Raw genomic sequence first — 19,352 nt, 5'->3', positions numbered from 1 at the left:
CTTGATGACAGCACTTCACTGTTCTTGACAAATTATTAGATAAACAGTTGTGCTTCAAAAGAACTTTTAATGAGTTCACTGTTCAGTTTTTGTTGCTTGTAAACTATTAAAACGTGCAGTTGGGTTTTTTCATGCAAGGTCGAACCACATGATTGGCTCAATAGACCAGAAACAGTGATGGTTCCTCTGTACTGTCACAGTATCGCTAATTCAAGCTTCCATGAAATTATGATACTGTCTCCAACTATTCAAACATTTCGTGTTGTCAGGTATGCTAATTTAGATAAGGTAAGGTTATTTTAGTTTAAGATTGCCTACAGTGAAAAGTAATGCTTTAGTATTGTATTCATTTAAAAATAAAAGCATCATCACAAGCCATTTCCCATTAAGTCAGGATGCCTCAAAGAAGGAATGCATATTGACCATCACTCATTCCGTAGCTGTCTTTCTAAAAGAGCACTGATGTAACATTTCTGATGATCCACCAAATAAACTATCCTACTCAATCCTCAGAGTGCAGGAACTCTACCAGGACATTACACCTACAGAACTCACACCTGTAAATCTCATTTTAGTTTCATGTTTATATGTTTAAAGTTTTAATGACAACTTTCATTTTATAGGATGCAGACCCCAGAGAAAGAAACATTACAGGCACCATGTCTTCAATGCACTCTCACTGTAGAAGCACTAACAGCTTCAGGAACGGTTATTAAGTCCGTAACCCACAAACAAATCAAGCTCATTTTGGGACGCAATGAATTCAGGTACAGTACTGTAATTATTTTTTTTTGTAGCTCTTGAACTTGTAAATTTATTTATAGTACAGAAGGCTCTCTTATAAAGCTACTATATGTTGTGTGACTTTTGTAAGAGCAATTGAAAAAGTGAATCCAAAATTGAATAGCTTATGAAAAGGCCTTCATAATACATGTTATCCAGTTTTAGATTCACTGTCTTAGTTTCATTTGCAAAAAAGTCACACTATTGTGTACAGTATAAATAAATAAATTAATGTGCATGTGTCTTTTTTTATTTTATTTATTCATTTTAGTATGCACTTAGGGTTACTTACCTTTTTTTTTTTTTTTTTAACATTTTTAATACTTGTAATAATTATTTGTATGTAGTATGTATAACATGTACTATATTCCTGTTAATTAAATGGTTTTGCCTTTTTATCAGCCAGTAAAATAAGATAGTGGTTAGATTAAACTAGCAGTACTGCGTTCTGATGATACTGGATCAATTTCTATTCAGGGACATTATTCTGCGCATGGATGGTCCAAAGCATTCCCTGAAGTTCCCACTGAGAGACTTCCAAGTTCACAAACGCTTCATGAAGGAGGGCAAGGCCACTATCAGCCTGAAGGATCTCAACTCAAATCTCTTGATAGCTAATGCTCCACCAAATCAACTTCTTGTATTTATGAAGATGCTGTCAAGCAAGCATACTATGCTGGATAAGTCTGGTATTGTTAATGCCAGGCAACGTCTCCTCTCAACCCTTCCTAAAACTTTTGAAGAAATCAGCCCACTTACATTGAAGGTAAAATATGTCTTATTTTCTTTATTTTTAATTAAAAATCAGCCAGGAATAATCATAAGTTTCAATTAATATACAGGTTTCTCTAGCTCTGTGAGGGTTTGCACAAATAACCCACATGAGTTTAGCGCTTTATAAAATACAATATAAGAATACCAACAGTTCATGCGAATCTGCTGCTGTGCACTGCCCTAGTTTTCTTTGTAATTGTTCATGTGTAATATACATAGCCATAAGTGAATTAAATGATTATGACTTGATTGAACTTAATACCTGGAGTATACCTGGCCCGGTCAGAGACCAGGCCTCCTGGTGAGTCAGGGTCTGACCAACCAGGCTGCTGTTGCTGGCTCTAAGCAAACTGACATACAAACCACAGCCTGGCTGGTCAGGTACTTACTGATACCATGGGCCTGAACCACATCTACAGTGTAAAATGAGTATGAAAAATTACTTTCTGTGAATAGTCTCATGAACCAGATGGAATACTAGCATCTTGTCAGTACACCTCTTGTTATACCAGTAATGGACATGGATCATTTTTCAGTCAGTCTTTTATTTTACTTCTACACTCCCCTGTCTGTGTTGGCAGGATGTGACTTATTTGTAATGGTATGTACCATACTCTGCTATGAGTGTAACACTGTCAGGACAAGATTTGTTTTTCAACCTTGTTTATAATCCATGTCATGTTAGATATGCCCTGAGGTTAAGTGTGAACCTTTCCATAACTTGGCAAATAGCCGCTCTGTAAACCAACTTCAGGAAACTAAGAGTAGTGAACCATCATTGCTTGCCTATACATTCTATATCTAATCTACTTTAGTAATGAAACAATCACAATGTATGTAATAAAGTTGGTAGAATTACCGACAATATGTAAAGTAAAAGGACACAAGTGCAACTAATGTGACATTTTATTGTGGCAACGTTTCGCTCTCCTGGAGCTTTGTCAAGCCGTTACAAACAGTACTTGGACACAAAGGGCATATATAGGCTCAGAGTGAGGTGCAATACTAGTGGTAGTAGTAGTAGTAGTAGTAATACAATATGTTAGAACAATTAACTTGCACATGAGTAAAAGGATATAAAAGCTATGACACGATACTACCCCCGGCCGGGATTGAACCCGCGGTCATAGAGTCTCAAAACTCCAGGGAAACATAAAAATAGGTTAGACAAATATTTTTTACTATTGGAGGCTGGATAGAGAAGGCCTGGCCGGGATTGAACCCGCGGTCATAGAGTCTCAAAACTCCAGCCCGTCGCGCTAGCCACTAGACCAGCTAGCCACAATAAGATTCATCCAACTAGGTATATTTCTACACCATAGGAAAGTTAGCACAGGCACCTCTGTGGTCACAGAGGTGCCTGTGCTAACTTTCCTATGGTGTAGAAATATACCTAGTTGGATGAATCTTATTGTGGCTAGCTGGTCTAGTGGCTAGCGCGACGGGCTGGAGTTTTGAGACTCTATGACCGCGGGTTCAATCCCGGCCGGGGGTATGGTTTATTTGCAATCGTGTCATTACGATTTCTTAAGTCATGTTGACGGCAGTGAAGGGACTTGAGCTAGAGTTCGTCACGGCCACGCTAGCTGGAGATTCGTCTGTAAAAACTTGCATTTGTGGTCACAGAGGTGCCTGTGCTAACTTTCCTATGGTGTAGAAATATACCTAGTTGGATGAATCTTATTGTGGCTAGCTGGTCGAGTGGCTAGCGCGACGGGCTGGAGTTTTGAGACTCTATGACCGCGGGTTCAATCCCGGCCGGGGGTATGGTTTATTTGCAATCGTGTCATTACGATTTCTTAAGTCATGTTGACGGCAGTGAAGGGACTTGAGCTAGAGTTCGTCACGGCCACGCTAGCTGGAGATTCGTCTGTAAAAACTTGCATTTGTGGTCACAGAGGTGCCTGTGCTAACTTTCCTATGGTGTAGAAATATACCTAGTTGGATGAATCTTATTGTGGCTAGCTGGTCTAGTGGCTAGCGCGACGGGCTGGAGTTTTGAGACTCTATGACCGCGGGTTCAATCCCGGCCGGGGGTATGGTTTATTTGCAATCGTGTCATTACGATTTCTTAGTTCATTCTCTGTAATGTGCTTGTGTAGTATTAACAGGAGAGACTATGTGATGGCAGGGTTTACTGTTTTTAGGAGGATTCTTGCTAAGACTTCAGAGATGGTGAAGCTGCCTTTGTTTTGTTTAATTGTATTAAAAACTGCTATTAGTGAAGATTCAAGGCACTTGCGTCTGCGGAAATTAGTGATCAAAGAAACTAATTTCCGCAGACCCAAGTGCCTTGAATCTTCACTAGTAGCTGTTTCTAATACAATTAAACAAAACAAAGGCAGCTTCACCATCTCTGAAGTCATAGTAAGAATCCTCCTGAAAACAGTAAACCCTGCCATCACATAGTCTCTCCTGTTAATACTACACAAGCACATTACAGAGAATGAACACTGAAACAGGCCTTCTCTATCCAGCCTCCAATAGAAATATTTGTCTAACCTATTTTTATGTTTCCCAAGTAATAGCTTTTATATCCTTTTACTCATGTGCAAGTTAATTGTTCTAACATATTGTATTACTACTACTACTACTAATACTACTACTACAACTTATATCACTACTACTACTACTACTACCACTAGTATTGCCCCTCACTCTGAGCCTATATATACCCTCTGTGTCCATGTACTGTTTGTAACGGCTTGACAAAGCTCCTGGAGAGCGAAATGTTGCCACAATAAAATGTCACGTTAGTTTCACTTGTGTCCTTTCACTTTACAATCACAAGGTATGAAATGTTCTTCTGAGAAAATGCCTTTGGTGCAAACTTGGTAGTTGTAAACAGTCACTTAGTTGTCACTAGTTATATTTGGAATCTTCTGTTAAACATACTATCTTTAAATCATCTCTGGCATACTTTGTCTTGTTAAATCTTGCTCTTCAGAATAAAGTCTAATCTCAGAGTGAGAGGTAACCATTAGCTCTCTGGTGTGAAGATTAATGGTATGTAGCTCTTTGTAATGAATCATATAGATGTCTTCTCCAGGCCAGTAGAAATGCTCTTTTTGTGTTATATAGGGTATTTGTTTCATAAGTATGGTGAGAAATGGATTAGACTTAATATACATACTAGTACTTGCTACTTTCAAAGACCACGCAGTTACAGTGATAGTTTCTATGCTTTAAAATTTCTTTAGAAACATTGCCTTTTAGGTATTCTTAATCAGAAGGGTCTATGTGGAAGTTCCCAATAAATATCAAGGCTTCTCAAAGTTACATTACTAGATTTACTCTAAAAAAAGGCTAATACTTCTTTCAACAAAGGAACTGGCTAAAAGATATACAGATACTGGAATTCTGACTAATCCAGTGACATCATTAGTGTTGCCCTTACTAAAGGATGTAAGAACAAGGAGACAGCATGGAAACTTGTGGTTCTTCGTATTAGTGGATCTCCTACTTGTGTGGTACTGATGTGTTTCAGGGCAGGTGATCTGCAGAAATATTCCCACAAGTACAAGAAAGTTGGAGAGAAATGTGGCCCCCCTCCCCTCACTCCGATAGTCAACACTTTCCCAATCAGGTTAAATAACAGAATTGACATGCAGAGCCTAGAACCTGGGGTTGGGCATGTGCAAGCTTGTTGTCTGAGCAGACTGCCAGTTGTAAGCCATTGAATTACCTTAAGATGAAGGCTATTAGTTGCATGCAATTTGATACAAAGACTAGCTCCATCAAAACATGACGCAATTTATACTCTGGTTGTTTCTCTTTCATACTTTGCTTGTAATACAAGACCAGTGAGTATTTTTAGATCCTTGATGAAGAGGGTATTTCATTCTGAACGACAATAGGAGAAAATGTTACCTTCAGGAAATAGTAATAAGTGTATTGCTAACCTCTTTGAAGTAAGAACACTTGAAGGAAGACATGAAATTTGAGATATATATCCTATGAATAATACTCAGACGGTTAATAAGTTATGAAAAGATAAAGAGAATTATTGATTGCCATCAGTGCTGGTCGATTTTTCCCTAGTTTTTTCCTCTACCATCACATGTTTCATGGTGCACAGTTCAGGAACTTTGCACTATTTGAAGTATATTAAGTGTTGTATATAATAATTTTTTTTAAATGCTCTGTATGTTGATCTTCACTGATGTTGGCAAAAGTCTTTCTTAGTATTTTTCTTGTTTTGTTGGAGAAAAAAATTGAAGAGACCTGATGAGATGATCTTGGTGTAAGTAAGAGTCTGTATTCATCATGAGACCTTCAGTTGTTAGAATAAGCCTCTACTTTGATCCTAAGATAAGCTGTAACTCACTTTATGTGAAAGAATGTTTTTAAGCATGACACATTGAGACCAACTTGTGATAAAAATAAAATAATAAGTAATAAAATTTCATTTCTTTGCTAAAGTTACAGTGTGTATTTACATTTCATAATTTGATTGGTACAAAGAAAGCCGCTATCATACTGAGGCATTTCAGGCTGACTTAACCTAATACTTATAGACTACTTAACTCTAGACAGGTGAAGAGTGGCAGAATACAAATATTCAATATTTTACTCTCTTATTAATATAAGGTAGTACAATTTATGATAAATACATACATTTTTAAGTTTGTAATTAAGTTTGTTTATTGAGAGATGAGATGATTTTTGAGTATAGTCCTAAATTGATTTGTGAGCAGGGGACCTGATGACATGAAAAGTAGTACCTGTACTTGTCTTCTGTACTCAACCCTGTATTTATATAGAGTAGTAATTGTTGCATATCTAAGGCATCTTTTGTAATCAGGCAGTTCCCTGTATATACAATAATGTAATGGATCTTAGTTCTTCCAGAAAAGTTATCCTGATAAAAAGCTACCATATTGTTGACCTGTTTCTTGGTGGGATAGGCTCTAGAACACCTAACAGTAAATTTCCTATACATCAGTCATCCTGACCCTGTTCAGCATTACTGGTACAGTGGAACCTCAAAAATCGAATGTATCACATATTGAATGTTTCGAAAACAAGACCATTTTTTCGGACAAACTGTGTCCCTATTATCGAACGCGCCCCTATTTTCGGACCGCTGGGTACCGGACCTGTCCGCTGGCCCACTCTGTCCGCGTCCCCGAGCAGGCGCCGTGAGCAGTCTAGCTTTGTTTATGCTTGAGTGAACACTAACCTGCGATCTCATTCACACATTTTACGATTATTTATTGTGTAGTGCTTGTGGGGCTGTGAAATAAGCTGCCATGGGCCCAAAGAAACTTGCTAACGGTACCCCTGTGGTAAAGAAAGTGAGAAACACCATAGATGTGAAGAAGGAAATAATACAGAAGTATGAGATTGGAGTGAGACTTGTTGAGCTTGCCAGGATGTACAAAGGACTCCGGACAGTTATTTTGTGAGACAGAAACAGACGACTGTGGACAGTTATTTTGTGAGACAGAAACAGACAATTGTGGACAGTTATTTTGCGAGACAGAAACAGACAACTGTGGACAGTTATTTTGTGAGACAGAAATAGACGACTGTGGAATTACAGTGGACCCCCAGTTTACGATCAGCTCCCAATGCGACCAATTATGTAAGTGTATTCATGTAAGTGCGTTTGTACGTGTATGTTTGGGGGTCTGAAATGGACTAATCTAATTCACAATATTCCTTATGGGAATAAATTCGTTCAGTAATGGCACCTGAACATACTTCTGGAATGAAATAATATCGTAAACCGGGGTCCACTGTATTTTGTGAGACAGAAACAGACAACTGTGGAGTTATTTTGTGAGACAAACAGACGATTGTGGACAGTTATTCTGCGAGACAGAAACAGACGACTGTGGAGTTATTTTGTGAGACAGAAACAGACAACTGTGGAGTTATTTTGTGAGACAGACAATTGTGGAGTTATTTTGTGAGACAGAAACAGATGACTGCGGAGTTATTTTGTGAGACAAACACGATTGTGGACAGTTATTTTGTAAGACTGAAACAGACGACTGTGGATAGTTATTTTGTGAGACAGAAACAGACGACTGTGGATAGTTATTTTGTGAGACAGAAACAGAGGACTGTAGACAGTTCTTTTGTGAGACTAGACTTATTTTGTGAGACAGAAACAGAGGACTGTAGACAGTTATTTTGTGAGACTGGGGTCCAATGACTCTCAAGCTGGTCCTAGTGGCATTAAAATACAGAGAAGGGAAGCAACCCCAGAGAGGGCTTTGATACCGGGAGTCCTCATGGAGGGGGATTCTCCTTCCAAACAATAACCCCAACTCCCTCTCTTCCAGATGCCATCACCATTCTTCAGTAAAGGTAAGTAAAAATGTTATTTTATATTACTATACATAATTAAAGACTATAGCATTTGTTGTGTGTATGTAAAACTGTAATTAATCTCTATAAAATGTAAAAAAATAGGTAGTAGGTTGGTAGACAGCAACCGCCCAGGGAGGTACTACCGTCCTGCCAAGTGAGTGTAAAACGAAAGCCTGTAATTGTTTTACATGATGGTAGGATTGCTGGTGTCCTTTTTTCTGTCTCATGAACATGCAAGATTTCAGGTACGTCTTGCTACTTCTACTTACACTTAGGTCACACTACACATACATGTACAAGCACATATATACACACCCCTCTGGGTTTTCTTCTATTTTCTTTCTAGTTCTTATTCTTGTTTATTTCCTCTTATCTCCATGGGGAAGTGGAACAGAATTCTTCCTCCGTAAGCCATGCGTGTTGTAAGAGGCGACTAAAATGCCGGGAGCAAGGGGCTAGTAACCTCTTCTCCTGTATATATTACTAAATGTAAAAGGAGAAACTTTTGTTTTTCCTTTTGGGCCACCCCACCTCAGTGGGATACGGCCGGTGTGTTGAAAGAAGAAAGAAGAAAATGTAAAAAGTAGGCCTTAGACAAGGATGTGTGATGTCACCGTGGTTGTTTAATATATTTATAGATGGGGTTGTAAGAGAAGTAAATGCGAGGGTCTTGGCAAGAGGCATGGAGTTAAAAGATAAAGAATCACACATAAAGTGGGAGTTGTCACAGTTGCTCTTTGCTGATGACACTGTGCTCTTGGGAGATTCTGAAGAGAAGTTGCAGAGATTGGTGGATGAATTTGGTAGGGTATGTAAAAGAAGAAAATTAAAAGTGAATACAGGAAAGAGTAAGGTTATGAGGATAACAAAAAGATTAGGTGATGAAAGATTGGATATCAGACTGGAGGGAGAGAGTATGGAGGAGGTGAATGTATTCAGATATTTGGGAGTGGACGTGTCAGCGGATGGGTCTATGAAAGATGAGGTGAATCATAGAATTGATGAGGGGAAAAGGGTGAGTGGTGCACTTAGGAGTTTGTGGAGACAAAGAACTTTGTCCTTGGAATGTATGAGAGTATAGTTTTACCAACGCTCTTATATGAGTGTGAAGCATGGGTGATGAATGTTGCAGCGAGGAGAAGGCTGGAGGCAGTGGAGATGTCATGTTTAAGTCAATGTGTGGTGTGAATATAATGCAGAGAATTCGTAGTTTGGAAGTTAGGAGGAGGTGCGGGATTACCAAAACTGTTATCCAGAGGACATGTAGAGAGAATGGAGCAAAACAGAGTGACTTCAAGAGTGTATCAGTCTAGTGGAAGGAAGGCAGGGTAGGGATTGGCCTAGGAAAGGTTGGAGGGAGGGGGTAAAGGAAGTTTTGTGTGCGAGGGGCTTGGACTTCCAGCAGGCATGCTTGAGCGTGTTTGATAGGAGTGAATGGAGACAAATGGTTTTTAATACTTGACATGCTGTTGGAGTGTGAGCAAAGTAACATTTATGAAGGGGTTCAGGGAAACCGGCAGGCCGGACTTGAGTCCTGGAGATGGGAAGTACAGTGCCTGCACTCTGAAGGAGGGGTGTTAATGTTGCAGTTTAAAAACTGTAGTGTAAAGCACCCTTCTGGCAAGACAGTGATGGAGTGAATGATGGTGAAAGTTTTTCTTTTTCGGGCCACCCTGCCTTGGTGGGAATCGGCCAGTGTGATAATAAAATATAAAATAAAAAAATGTATTTTTTTTGTGAATATTTTTGGGTTTCTGGAACGGATTAATTGTATTTCCATTATTTCTTATGGGAAATATTGCTTCGAATTTCAGACTTTTCGAATTTAGAACTAGCTCCTGGAATGGATTAAGTTCGAAATTTGAGGTTCCACTGTACTTTAATTAGAGATGAATCACATGTGTTTATCCGTGAACAAGTGCTCCTTAACCCTTAAACGGTCCAAACAGATAGACGTTCAAATTCGTAGTGCTACAAAAGTAGATCTACTTTTTTTTTACATATTTTCAAATGTAACAAAAAAAAATGTAGATAAAAGTTTTTTTACACGTTTTCAAATGTAAAACAGAAAAGAAGATCTACATTTTTTTTACATACTTTCAGATGTTGAAAAAACGTATATATACATTTGGACCATTTAAGGGTTAAGATCCACATAATGTCTCTTATAACTATCCAATAGTAGGTTTAAACTTATTAAAGGAAAGATCCTTCTCTTTGGTTGGTTCTTGTTTTCAACTGAGGATTCTGGCTAAATCATCTTGATCATTAAATATGTGGATGTGGAAAGTAACTAAACCTTTAGGAAAATCAAAGGTAAGGTATTTATCTTTTCCCTGTCCTAAGAAGTGATGGAAGCTGTTGAAATGAACATTTATGTGAGGTTTGCATACCATACTTGTGTATGCCAGCCACTGATTGGTTAATATCATCTGTTTCTTCACATACTCATCACTGGATTCCTGTTGTTGTTTCTACTGAACACTCAGCAGGATTCTTCCATTGCACACAGACTAGGGGCTATGCAAAAGGTGTATTTTTCATTGTCTACCAACTCTGACAACTAAGCAGAACTACAGTTTTGAATAATGTTCTCCAGGTGGGGTAACTGGTATGTGGTTTTTTTGTTACTGATAAAGGCAGCTGCCTGATGCTTAAAGCCTTCACAGTTAGCAGTCCAGTGAGAGAGTTCGAGTGCACAGGAAAGGAAATCTGGAAGAATGATGGGGCAAAAAGTGATTGTGGGATTCAGTTCTTCTGTTATAAGAGATCTATCCACCAGTTGCTATTCTGTTAATGGTTCTTGGATTCTTAAAAACAAGGAAAATAATATTAATTCTTCTCCTACAGGAGTTTGAGACTGTGAGGAACAACAAGGGCCACAGGATCCTTAAGGAAAGGAATGGTAATGTTCCTGGTGAATCTCCAGTCTCCAGCAAGCGCAAGAGGGATGAAAAGGTATTATAAGGAGTTTCCTCTGAGTCATGCAAATTTACATAATGCTATAAATAAATTTTTACTGTAATAAACTATGGTTCACATATGATACATGATTGGACATATACATATTTTGAACCTAGCATTCACATACTATATCTGTACATTTAGTATAAATAAGTCCTTCACCACAGTTCAAATAGAAAAAATTACCTTAATTTATTAATACATTTGTTTAACATGTATTTACAATATAAAGAATTCTTTGTCTCATAAGACTTTTAAACAGGTTGTTACAATTTACTTTCAGTTTCATTTTAGTAACTGAATGGAAATTAATTAAAATATGCTCCTCATCAGGATTCATCCTCATTGACAACTAAAGTGCCACGATTTATGAATCGACTACTTCTTACAACTGAGCAGAAACGAGTACTAAGCATAGTACAGTCTGGCAGGAATATTTTCTTTACTGGTAGGTAAATAGTTTTCCTTAGAAAGTTTAACTAATAAACTCTGTATATTTAAGAGTAGTACATGCATAGGTCCCAACAAACCTCGCTATCTTCATGAGGAAACTGGACAAGTTCCTCAAATCAGTTCCTGACCAGCCTGGCTGCTTTGCACATTAGACTGCATGTGGCCAGCATTAACAACCTAGTTGATCAGGCCTTGGTCCACCAGGAGGCCTGTTCTGGAACTGGGCTGCATTGGCAGTGACCCCAAGAAGTATACTTCAGGTATCCTTCAGGTACCTGCAATGATATGCATGGTTTACAAATAGAGGAGGATTTTAACACACTTCTCCATGGAATTTCTGTAATTAATTCTTGGTGGGTGAAATTGTTCAGGTACTGATTTGGACAAGTTATAGGTGTGGTGCTACTAGTTCCCATTTTTCCCAAGGTAATGTGTGTGGACAGTATTATTACTAGTCTCTCATGATGGTAATGTGTGTTGGGGATATTATTACTAGTCTCCCATGATGGTAGTGTCTCTGAGATGTTAATAATGATAGTTTCCAATACTGCTAATATTTGTGGGAGGTATTTTTAAAGGTGAAATCACATCAGACATTTACACACAACCTTTTCTTTGTCCTTTTATAATTTTTTATCTTCTGTCTTCTTACATCAGAAAATATGAAAATAAGATAATTATCTGGTTTTATATTGATAAAATAGTTAGGTTTGTGAAATAATAAATTCTTCCTTTATTGTTAGTTTTTCTTACCTTCAAGTACATTTTACTTTGTATATAGACAATGACATAAACCTTAATATGATGATGTGGACATTTTCTGTACCCAAAATTCTCTCAACTTTTGTTTAATGTAAATGACTCAACATTATCTAAACTAATATTCTTGTTACATTTTTAGGCAGTGCAGGAACTGGTAAGAGTTTTCTCCTAAAGCGCATAGTTGGTGTCCTTCCTCCTGATGTTACCTTTGTGACGGCTAGCACTGGTGTGGCAGCCTGCCAGATTGGTGGCACCACCCTTCATGCATTTGCTGGTAAGTTAACTTTGTGTGAACCAGGGGCTTTGTTTGAACCAGTGGAGAGAGATGTATATATTGAGAATAGAAGAAATATTATCCTTGGAGATTTCACCCTTCGAAATGTTAAATAGCAGACAATAGCATTGTACCAGAATTAGTACCTAGAAGTACCTTGACCCTATAGATACATACCAGAGAGCTGTTGGGGCTTTGTAAAAGGTTTCCCCTGAACCAGCAGATAACACAGCCTACCAGAAGTGAAAATATGCTTGACTTGATGTTCATGATTAATGAGGAACTAATCAGTCATAGCAGTCTCAAATACAGCATACTCTGATCACAACCTCATTGAAGTATCAAGAGGCTTAAAATCATATGTAGAGAATCTTAAGATATAGATAGGATGTAGCTGTTGTGAAGGAATGTTCAGTAAATTTAGCAATCAGATAATTCAGACAAAATTAAGCTCTGATATTTTCTGGGGAAACAGTTTGGAGCACTCTTAACCTACACCTGTGCATAGAAAAACTGAATGCACAGGCATATGAAGTCTGTATAAAATATGCCCCACTGAGAAAGCCTACAAAGGGATATAGGAGGATAATGCAGAAGTAAGTTAGTAAGTTACTAAATGGTGTACAGTAAAAGAGTTTTTATGAGGATAGCGAGGCTCAGGTTAGGGTGTATAGGAGAGAGGGAGACTACTTCCCGGTAAAAATAGGTCTTAGATGTAATATCACCATGGTTGTTTAATATATTTATAGATAGGGTTGTAAAAGAAGTAAATGCTAGGGTGTTGGGGAGAGGGGTGGGATTAAATTATGGGGAATCAAATACAAAATGGGAGTTAACACAGTTACCTTTGCTGATGGGAGATTCTAAAGAAAAGTTGAAAAGGTTAGTGGACGAGTTTGAGAGGGTTTATAAAAGTAGAAAGTTGAAAGTGAACATGGATAAGAGTAAGGTGATGAGGGTATCACATGATTTAGATAAAGAAAAATTGGATATCACATTGGAGAGAGGGAGTATGGAAGAAGTGAATGTTTTCAGACATTTGGGAGTTGACTTGTCAGCAGATGGGTTTATGAAGGATGAGGTTAAGCATAGAATTGATGAGGTAAAAAAGGTTTGTGGTGCATTGAGGTATCTGTGGAGACAAAAAACATTATCTATTACAAACCAGGATTCCAAATGGCCTGTTATCCCGGGTGTAATGGGAGCAAAATAAACACAGCAGAAAAAGTTTAGACTTATATTATCCTTCACCAATTTAGAACAGCAATATGTACACTATGTACAGTGATAAGTATAGTGCACTCCATGGTAAGCAAGGCAGAAATAGAAGCCACAAGATAGCAGACAATGCTTCAACCAGCTCTAGAATGGGAATGACAAGGGCAGATAGGAGAGTGGTACCCACATAACCTCTGCGATTGCCAAAACCACCATCTTATTGGCTGGAACCTGGTCACTAGTTGAACGATGGGGCCCCATCATCAACTCTTAGCAACCTGGTTCGCTGGTTGGGGGAGATAGCCTGTAAATGAGGGTGTGTACATGCGCCGAATAAAGGTTAGGTACTCTTTGCATGCCACACCCCCACCCCGAGAAGGCTCAGGATTAGGCTGCCACCTCCCAGTGGTAATCGTGCCGCCATGGCACAAAATAATGGGACCGTCTTTCCTCTCCACCATCCAACTCTTAGATAGAGCTCAGCTTTTCTCGTGACCAAACGCCAAACTCTAAACTTTAGAGTGAGACAGCAGTCAGACAGGCTTGCATAGGTCCAAGATACAGGCGGAAGGTAGCCCACATCCCCTCACTAAAAAAAAACCCCACACCAGGGGATAAAAAAAAAAGAGCGTGAAAAGGGGTTACCACAAATAACATCCTAACCTAAATAAATAAAAATATTAGACTCTAGATAAAGAGTCTGCCAACATATTTTCTTTGCCGGCAATATATTTAATGGAAATATTATAGGGCTGCAGCCTTAGCGTCCAGCGCATAAGCCTTGTGTTGTGGTTCTTCCTGGCTTGGAGATATACTAGAGGATTGTGATCACTGTAGAGTGTGACCACCTGCGATGTCTGGCCCACATAAACATCGAAATGCTCCAAAGCCAGTACCAGCGCGAGGGCTTCTTTTTCAATGGTAGAGTAAGCCCTCTGATGTGGCTGGAACTTGGCTGAAAAGTATGCTACAGGTTGCAACTCCTTGTTCCCGATTTGTAATAGTACTGCCCCAACCCCAGACTCACAAGCATCAACCTGTAATGAAAAAGGTTTGGAGAAGTCTGGAGACAAGAGAATGGATGCAGTACACAATAATCTTTTTGCTTTATTAAAAGCAGTGTTACAGTCTGAGGTCCAATTAAAGGGAACTTTGTGACTGGTAAGAGAGGTAAGAGGGGCTACAATATCTGAGAAATTCTTGCAGAATCTTCTGTAAAATCCTATCATGCCTAGGAAACGTTGAAGAGATTTCCTATCATGAGGAACTGGATAATCTTTAATAGCAAGAACTTTAGCAAGTTTAGGTGCAACTTTACCACTACCTACTTCATGGCCTAGAAAAGTGATAGTGGCCTGGCCAAAGGAAGATTTAGATAAATTAACTGTTAAATGAGAACTCTTAAAGGTCTCAAAAAGAGCCTTAAGTCTAAGTAGGTGTTGATCCCAAGTTTCAGACACCACAACAATATCATCTAGGTACGCTGCCGTGCCTTCAAGTCCTTTAATAGCCTGATGGATAAGTTTCTGGAATGAAGAGGGGGAATTTTTCATTCCGAAGGGGGTAACTGTGTATTGATAATGACCTCCTGGAATTATGAAGGCAGAGATTTCCTTCGCCTTATCCGTCAAAGGTACCTGATAGTAACCTTTAAGGAGATCTAACTTGGACACAAAAGTAGCCTTACCCACAAAGTCAATTACGTCATCCAGACGAGGAAGAGGGTAAGCATCTGTAATTGTGACCTCGTTCACCTTACGGTAGTCTGTACACATACGAAACCCTTCATCAGCCTTCTTCACAAGGATGCACGGTGAAGCCCATGGACTAGATGACTCCTCCACTAAACCATGCTTTAACAAAAATTCTACTTCCTGCTGAAGTAGCCTTTGCTTTTCAGGATTAGCTCTGTAGGGGGAGAGTTTAATTGGTTTAGAGTTTCCCACATCTACACCATGATAACCTAACGTACATTTTTTCGGCACATCCGAAAAAATATTAGGATATGACTGTAGAAGCTCCGTTAAATTTGTTGCTTGCGTTTCAGATAATCCCTCCATTAAAGGGCTAGGATCCTTGAGGAGGACAGAATTTGAAAGTTTAATATTAATTTCAGAGATAGAGTGCAAAGAGTCAGAGTCGTCCTCAGAGGTAGAGGACAGAGTCATTACTGGGACACTATCTGGTGTATGAAAAGACTTTAATTGATTAATGTGGTAAGTTTTAGTTTTTGAGGTCTTATCAATGGGAGCTACCACATAATTTACATCAGATAATCTACTTACAATCTGCATAGGTCCCATAAATCTAGCTTTCAAGGTGTGGCCAGGAATAGGTTCCTGCACCAACACCTTGTCTCCTGGATGGAAGGAGCAGAATTGTGCACTTCTGTCATACCTCTGTTTCATCTTACTTTGAGCTGTCTTCAGGTTAGCCTTGGCTAACTGACGTGCCTCCTGCAACCTTGAAGACAGGTTGTAGAGTGTTGAGCTAACGTCTTCTCCCATCCATCCTTCTTTGAGCACCCGAAGAGGACCTCGTACATTGTGCCCAAAGATCAGCTCAAACGGACTATACCCTGTAGACTCTTGCACCATCTCTCGTACTGAGAACAGCAAAAAGGGTAGTGATTCATCCCAGTCTGTAGGAAAGTGCATGCAAAAAGTTCTCATCATAGTTTTTAACGTCTGATGGAATCTTTCCAAGGTGCCTTGGGACTGAGGATGATAGGTAGTGGATAAGTTGTGGATTATCCCTAACCTAGTTAATACTTCCCTAAATGCTTTGGCAGTAAAGTTAGTACCTTGATCACTTTGAATAGTTTAAGGAATGCCAAAACAAGAAATGAATTTGGTTAAAGCTTTGAGAATAGCTTTAGTATTAATACTATGCATGGGAATTGCTTCAGGATATCCGGTTACTTTATCCATAATCGTAAATAAATATTGATTTCCAGACTTTGACCTAGGTAGTGGACCTACACAATCTATAATTAAATTTGCAAAAGGTTCTCCATCAGCAGGTATAGGTTGGAGAGGTGCAGGTTTAATGGAATGTCCAGGTTTCCCTACTTGCTGACATTCTCGGCAACACCTAATATGATTCTTCACATCTTTCTTTAATTTTGGCCAATAAAATTCTTTTGTGATTCTATACAAGGTTTTTGTAATTCCTAAGTGACCTCCTAATGACGTATTATGAGCTATATTTAATATTTGAGGTCTATACTTTGTTGGAACTACTAATCTGTTAAACAATTGCCGGCCCTCTATCTCCTTACCAGTCTCAGTGCAGATCAAATAATTGTTTTTAACTTCATACTTGACCGGATGACCCAAAGAGGATTTACCCATGGCTGCCTGAAAAGTGAATTTTAAAGAAGGGTCCTTTCGTTGTTCCTCCCGGAAGGACAGTCCCTCGGGCATGGAAACAGAGACATCTGGCAATCTTGCAACCTGGGAATAGGAAGGCTTGATTGGTGTCTGTTCACTTGATTTACGAGGCTCCGGCCGGTGTGCCTCATAAAACAACGTGGCTATTCCGAGATCGGAGTCATCCAAGGATAGGTCAACATTCCCTCCAGACAACCCTTGGGATGTTGCCCGAGTTATGGCCAACACCGGAGAAGAATTAATCATTATAGGTTCAGGACACAAACTAACAGTAGTAATGTTATTACCCAGTAATAACATGGCATCTTTCATGGGAAATTCTTTTGAGACACCTACAGTCAAGTACCCAGTGTAATATTTGCACTGTACATAAATTTTATGCAAAGGAACAGAATATATAGCTCCTCCAAATGCTTCCAATAAAACAGAGGAATTCAAGGAAGTATTCTCTGAAAGGGGTAATATTCCTTCTCTTACAAGTGAGCAATATGCTCCAGTATCTCTAAAGGTCTTTACTTTAGTTGTTTCTGGGTTTTCCTGAAGGGAAATAAGACTCTTGCGATAATAAGGGGCCATACCTTTTTCTACTTCTCTAGGGGACATGTTACTAGGGATATTAGAGATTTTCCCAATGGGTTGGGGTTTATGGGGGCACTTGGGACGGATGTGACCTACTTTGTTACAGAGGAAGCAGACGACAGGCTTGCCCTTTACTCCCTGCTGACGTTGCAAATGGTGTCGTTCTGGTTGGTGTCTCTCTGGATACTGTTGTCGAGATGCACCATGAGTAGTTTGCCTCTCTGCAGGTGGACCATATGTTGAGAAGCGTGGCTCACCAGGTGACTTAGTTGGCTGACGTAGACATTCTCCCTCCGGCTGGCACTTCATTCTCCAAGGTTGACGATCTCTGCTCATGCCAGGCTGTTGAAAAGAGAGATGGGACCGCTCGGACAAGGAGTGGTTAGTTTCGAAGGTATCGGCCAACCTGGCTGCCTCCAATGCAGTCGTTAAGTCACGATCCTGCAGAAAGACTCGAACCTCTGGTCCCACAGACTCCAGCAGGTTATCAATCAGAATAAGCTGCACCAGCTCCTCAAAGGTAGAGACACCACTTGCTTTATACCAGCTGGTAAAAGCTTTGGTTTGCTGTCTTACAAAATCCACGAGGGATTGACCAAGCTGCTGCCTGCTTAGTTTAAAAGGTTTTTTGTATTTGGCTGGGATACATGTATATGCTCCCAACACTGTGGTCTTCACTACTTGATAATCAGAAAATTCAGCGTCATTTAATGCTGACGTAAATTCCTGTGCCTTACCCAATAATGCTGTATGAACCAACGATGCCCAATGCTGTTCCAGCCACCTCAAGGCTCGAGCCTGATTTTCGAAGCTTTTGAAAAATTGTTCTGGTTCGGCCTCATTGAAGCGGGGAACAAGCTGTACTGCTTTTTGTAAACTAAAATCATTTACAGAATGCGAAAACTGCCTCCTTTCTCTTTCCCTATCAAATTCTTCCCTTGCGAATGCTCTCTGTTCCCTAGTTTGCTCAAGGTTGATTTTTGCCAGCTCAAGTGCCAACGACGCCGATTCACCTTGAGACAACCCAGCTGCACTATACTGACCATTTTGCTCCATAGGTGTATCATATTCCTCCTGCGAGAACATAGGAGTTTTTGCCCTAGCTCCCGTAGAGGGAGGAGTCTGATGTGCCATCTCTTCTTCTATAAGTTTGTCAGCAATCAGTGAAAGCAGTTGCGCAACTGTGAGAGTGCGTTTGTATTTAATGCCAATGGAACTAGCAATTTGCCAACAATGCTGTAGGGACAATTTAGGTAGGTTATGCAAAGTATATGCCGACACCAGACGTCTGACTCGTCTAGGTGGCATAAGTTATTCGCTATGCACAGTACGATTGCAGAATACCCCAACGTAACACGTTAATTTGCAGAACACGTTTAGCTATGCACAGTATGATTGCAGAATACGCATACAAGCAAAGCCGACTGCAAAATTCTCCACACCGAACAGGCTAGTAACAACTGACACGCAAAATTTGTAAAGCAATGCCAGACAGCTACACTGTTCTAGAAGATTGACCGTAGCGAAGCGAGCACACCGAACAAGCTAGTAGCGAGCTGTTGAACGATCACACAATAGCAAGGCTGACCATAACAAAACTGACAAAATTTGTAAAGTGTAGGCAAAGCTAATGCAGTGCCAGACAGCAAGCTGCACAATGTTCCTGCTACGAGCTTCACCCTAAGCTCAACCATTTCTCTAAGTCCAGCTCCAGCTCTCAGACAGGATACCCATATTACAACCCAGGATTCCAAATGGCCTGTTATCCCGGGTGTAATGGGAGCAAAATAAACACAGCAGAAAAAGTTTAGACTTATATTATCCTTCACCAA

At 39.6% G+C, this 19,352-nt stretch overlaps 1 protein-coding gene across 3 annotated transcripts in view; it reads left to right on the top strand.

Moving 5' to 3' along the window:
• Positions 1-19,352, top strand: part of Pif1 (Pif1 DNA helicase) — a 93,154-nt gene that overhangs the window by 11,266 nt on the left and 62,536 nt on the right. For all 3 annotated transcript variants that reach the window (XM_070092178.1, XM_070092179.1, XM_070092180.1), the window contains exons 2-6: positions 624-767; positions 1,261-1,549; positions 10,729-10,836; positions 11,176-11,290; positions 12,197-12,331. In XM_070092178.1, the coding sequence (XP_069948279.1) occupies positions 624-767; positions 1,261-1,549; positions 10,729-10,836; positions 11,176-11,290; positions 12,197-12,331 (791 nt within the window). The remainder of the gene's footprint in view (positions 1-623; positions 768-1,260; positions 1,550-10,728; positions 10,837-11,175; positions 11,291-12,196; positions 12,332-19,352) is intronic.

This window comes from Cherax quadricarinatus, chromosome 38, assembly GCF_038502225.1.
Source record: "Cherax quadricarinatus isolate ZL_2023a chromosome 38, ASM3850222v1, whole genome shotgun sequence".
Taxonomy (NCBI): domain Eukaryota; kingdom Metazoa; phylum Arthropoda; class Malacostraca; order Decapoda; family Parastacidae; genus Cherax; species Cherax quadricarinatus.
Note: the sequence above shows the minus strand (reverse complement) of the source record. Positions and strands in the feature narration are given on the sequence as shown.